Source organism: Oxyura jamaicensis, chromosome 2 (assembly GCF_011077185.1).
Source record: "Oxyura jamaicensis isolate SHBP4307 breed ruddy duck chromosome 2, BPBGC_Ojam_1.0, whole genome shotgun sequence".
Classification (NCBI taxonomy): Eukaryota; Metazoa; Chordata; class Aves; order Anseriformes; family Anatidae; genus Oxyura; species Oxyura jamaicensis.
Window position 1 is genome coordinate 20,677,147 of NC_048894.1, and position 5,009 is coordinate 20,682,155.

The 5,009-nt window shown below is 37.3% G+C and overlaps 1 protein-coding gene across 1 annotated transcript in view; it reads right to left on the reverse strand.

The window, feature by feature from the left end:
* Nucleotides 1-2,672: 2,672 nt before the first annotated feature.
* ARL5B (ADP ribosylation factor like GTPase 5B) overlaps nt 2,673-5,009 on the reverse strand; it is a 15,524-nt gene continuing 13,187 nt past the window's right edge. Inside the window, exon 6 of the mRNA XM_035318777.1 lies at nt 2,673-4,613. Coding sequence (XP_035174668.1) covers nt 4,565-4,613 — 49 coding nt within the window. The 3' untranslated portion in view covers nt 2,673-4,564. The remainder of the gene's footprint in view (nt 4,614-5,009) is intronic.

Here is a 5,009-nt window from a genome sequence, read left to right on the forward strand (position 1 = left end):
AAAAAAAAGGGGGGGGGGGGGGGAGGTGGACAGTGAAACATAACTAGACTTAGTAAGACAGCTGTATGTATGAGATGTATAAGGAAAATGCAGCTTACTTGGTATGCTTGGAAATACTTTTTTTTTTTTTTTTTTTTTTTTCATTACCTCAAGTGCATTTGACCTTGTACTTTGCCTTGTTGAACCTCATTAGGTTCACACAGTTCCACCTCTCAGGCCTGTCCATGTCCCTCTAGATGCCATCCCTTCCCTCTTGCGGAAGGCTCAGGGGGATCTTGTAAATGTCTGAAGGAAGGGTGCAAGGAAGATGGAGCCAGGCTCTCTTCAGTGGTACAGTGCTAGGACAAGAGATAATGAGTGCAAATAGAAACACAGGAGGTTCTGCCAAAACATCAGAAAGCAATTCTTTACTGTGAGGTGATGGAGCACTGGCACAGGTTGCTCAGAAAGGTGTGGACTCTCCCTCCTTGTAGATCCTCAGAAGCAACCTTTACTTGGTCCTGGGGCAAGCTATTCTGGGTGGCCCTGCTTGAGGAGGGTGTTGGACCAGATGTCCTCCAGCAGTTTCTTCCAGCTTCAACCATTCTGTAATTCTGTGAAACACTGCATGACTTTTGTTTGTATGTATATGTAGATAGTAAATATATTACAGGATGTTTTTGCACTTTGAAAATACTCCACACTTAATGTACTGTTGAGAAAGCTGTTAATCATCTTGTTAAAAATTACAGATGTAAGGAAACATTAGAAACATTCTCAGAATATTGTGAGGACTTTTTCCTAAATCCATTTTGCTCAAAATACAGGATGTTGCAATATAGCAATTGATAAATATGTTATAGTTTATAAGATCATACCTATTGTGCTAAAACAGTATTTCATTATGAGAGAAGCAGTTTTGATTTGTTTAGCAGCTTCTATGGGCAAGCACCTCTGAGCAATATTCATCATACTTGGTTTAGGTTAGAAGGATCAGCTTTTTTGATAGTCTTTGAAGACTTGGAAGTTTCTTTTACTTAATTGAATTTACTTTGTTTATTTGACATGGAATCACATTTTAAAATGACTGCCCTGATGTATTCCCTCTGCAAGCCAGCCGTTTTTATTAAAATAGCTTATACGAGAGACTGACATCATCTACCTACACTTGTGCAAAGCATTTGACACTGTCCACCATGATATCCTTGTCTCTAAATTGGAGAGACACGTATTTGATGGATGGACCACCCAGTGGGTAAGGAATTAGCAGGAGAGTTGCACTCAAAGCGTTATGGTCAACATCTCAATGTCCAATTGGAAATCAGTGACAAATCGTGTTCCTCATGGTTTGGGACGGGCACTGTTTAACATCTTTGTCAGTGACATGGACAGTGGGATCGAGTGCACCCTCAGCACGTCTGCCGACACCAAGCTGAGTGGTATGGTTGACACACATGAGGGAAGGGATGGCATGCAGAGGGACCTGGACAGGCCTGAGAGGTGGGCCTGTGCGAGCCTCATGAGGTTCAACAAGGCCAAGCGCAAGCTCCTGGATCAGGGCTGGGGCAATCCCCAGCTCAAATAACAGGCTCAGGCTGGGTGGAGAATGGATCAGGAGCAGCCCTGAGGAGAAGGACCTGGGGGTGTTGGTGGGTGAGAGGCTCAACATGAGCTAAAGTGTTCTCAGTATCACAGAACACCAGAGTGCTTGAGGTTGGAAGAAAGCACGGGAGGCCATCTGGTCCAAGCTCCCTCCCCAAGCAGGGCCACTCAGGTCACCTGCACAGCAAAAAAATGCTTCCTTATATTTAGATAGAACCTCCTATGTTTCTTTTTGCACTCATTTCCTCTTGTCCTGGCACCGTGCCCCTGAAAAGAGCCTGCCTCCATCTTTCTTTCAGGTATTTGTACACATTAACAAGATCCCCTTGAGCCTCTTCTCCAGTCCCAACTCCCTCAGCCTCTCCTCAAAGGAGAGGGGTTCCAGTCCCTTGATCACCTTTGGTAGCCCTCTGCAGGGCTCTCTCCACTATGTTTACATCTCTTGTACTAGGGGGCTCAGATGTGGACACAGTTCTCCAGATGCAGCCTAACCATTGCTGAGCAGAGCAGACATCCCCTCTCTTGACCAGCTAGCGATACTTTCCATAATGTAGCCAAGAATCCTGTTGGCCTTCTTCACAGCAATCAGCCTTCTTAGCAACAACAAAAAAGTTTTGGGAAAAAAAAAAAAAAAAAAAATGGCAGTAAAAGAAAGCTATAATGCTCTAAAGCACCCCAATGGAAAACTGACTTTCATTGAACCACAATAGGCTCTGAAGGTGATGAAGAATATGAACCTGAAGATTCCACACCAAGTTCCACACCAAGCCTTTTTCAAAAACCACAACACACCAGCTGTGCTGTTAACAAATGGATGTTATAAATGGAAAACTGTTGTAGTAAATTAAGCAGTAAGCTCATCTAAATGATTGCTATTGTCAAGAATCACTTTTCTGTAAAGGAAGTGATAAAAAAATCTGATATAAAAATCTCTGTTTAAAAAAAGCTCCATCAGTTCAAGGGCTGCATATCCAGATGATGCTTTATATATGTACATATGTATATAAACATATTCAGGATCACATCTTAAATTACATAAACTTGAAAATAAATTTAAATTACAAGCAGAAATTAAGTCACCACACAAGAAACCTCATTCACAGTATCATTTATTTTTTCATTTATAATTTACTTCCCAAAGAAAAAAAACAAAACTTATTTTCACAAATTAGAACAGTTGTTAGCATGAACATCACAGCAATAAACTTTAGTATCAGACTTCAATCTTGTTTTGCATTCTCTTTTTTAAGTATTAGTTTTGGTTTGCATTCTTTTCTGAGCATTTTGACTTGACACTCAATCTCTCTTAAATGTGACTTTCGCTAGCCAACATTAATATGTAGCAACCAATCATTGATTTGACTTGTATTTGAAGTCTTTAACACTTATTTGATGGGATTGTTAACATTTCATTAAGCTTTGTTCAAATAAAAAATGAATCATATTGAAAAATTTACAAAACTTAAAATTTTATTAAACACTCAGTGTGCTTGAATTATTAAAACAAAATTCAAAAACATTTTGTCATTAAAGGACTCTAGTTAAATAGATTTTTTTTTCTAGTGACCATGCTCCATGTAGTTGTTCAGGCATGCAGAAGTAGAGAATGGTGCTTTTGTGTAGTTTAAGCATTTATATACATTAGATATCTCATTGCTAGCAGGATTTCACTTGGAATTGGATGCCTAGGATCGATTTTTTCCTGCCTCTGGATTTGCATTTTGTGTGTCCAATGTACTCAATTAACACACAATCTTTTGGTTTAGATTCTCTTTCCAGATCTAACATCTTCAAATTGAAGAGTTACTAGATCCAATCTTTTACCACCTGTTTTTTTTAACTGGAAGTTCTGTACTTTTTCTGCTTCCATTTCATAAAGTTCAGGTGAATGACTAACGTAAACCACAAAATCAGAAGGTCTCTACTCCTGCAAATAACAGTAAAAACAATTATAAGGCAAAATATTTTCCGTGCAATGGAGTCTAAAAACCTTTAGATTTATAAAGGTTTTATGTATGTATGTAAATAAGGTCAAGGTTAGCTTCATTCTCAAATCCACAGATACATACAGATACAGCACCATGATTCTGTTCTGTTTATAAATCTGGCTTCCCTTTGATTTTACATTCATTTAGAAAACTGCACTCTCGATAAAAGGTGAGGAAGGCTCATGTACATACAGCATTTAAAATTTTAACAGATTACACATAACACTGTCTGCCACGATTCCAAATTTAATTACCAAGAAGTTTATTTTTAAAAATGGTATTCGAAGTCTAAATGAATAAACAAACACTTAAATTGTTTTTAACCACTGTGCAGAGATCTATTTTCAGGTGAAAGGAAGAGAGTCATAACCTAGAATTCTTTATCAGACAAAATGAGAAGGACAAATTTCTTTTAAGGCAGAAATTCAATTATATACTAGGTTAAAAGCTACTTTAATACTTAACTATAACTCATTCAGCATTAAAATTTTTGCATTCATAGCTAGTGCTGGCTAGAACTCTGCTGATGTTCCAGGAAGCCCAACTGAATGTTCTTTAGTCCCCCATGGTTATCCTTGGAGACTAAAAAGTATGCCAGAGTAAAGTCAAACTACTCACTACTTTTTCATATTAAACAAACTATGTTGATTTATTATGTTAGTAAGCTATAGAAACTTCTTAGAAAGAGGAAGTATGAAATATTGACAATGACAAAACAGATTTTATAAAGCTATCATTGAAAAAGTTAGAATACATAGTCAGAGGAATTCAAATGCTTAAAAACAGATTCATATATGTCCATCCAGTTGAAGATTAGTGTATTAAAAAAAGGTTAAGAAAATACTTTGTGTTTCAAGTTTAACTGCACTTGATTCAAGTACAGCTTGGAGACTGGCTGATATAAATTAAACATGGTCACTGGCTCAGCAGCCAGAAGTACAGAAAAATGTACATGTTCACAGGATAAATAGAAGTCTCTTCTTTAGGAAAAAAAGCTATCTCACTCCAATATGGGAGGTCATCCACTCCAAGCCTTGGCATAATCTGAAAAATAAAGAAATATTATATTGGTACTAGATCTATTGCAACATCTTAAGACAGTTTTGTATTTCTCTTACAGTTAAAACCATCTATTTAAACTTGACAAAAATCATATGGATTGGGGAATGAAACATGGACAAAATACACAGAGATTTGAACTAAGTCCACTTAGGCTTGAGCCATAACAAGCCATAAGAAGCTGGTCAAATATTATTGAAGCTTGGCACTCTTCGAATTTTTGTTCTAAACCTAAAATATGCTACTTTTAAATTGCTTACTCAGAAGAACATAGAACAAAATCATGAGAAATTGCCTGACTGAACTGCACATAATTTCATTCCAAGACTAAAACACAAAGACGGTTACCCAGAGCGAATTGGATCAAAAAAAAAAAAAAAA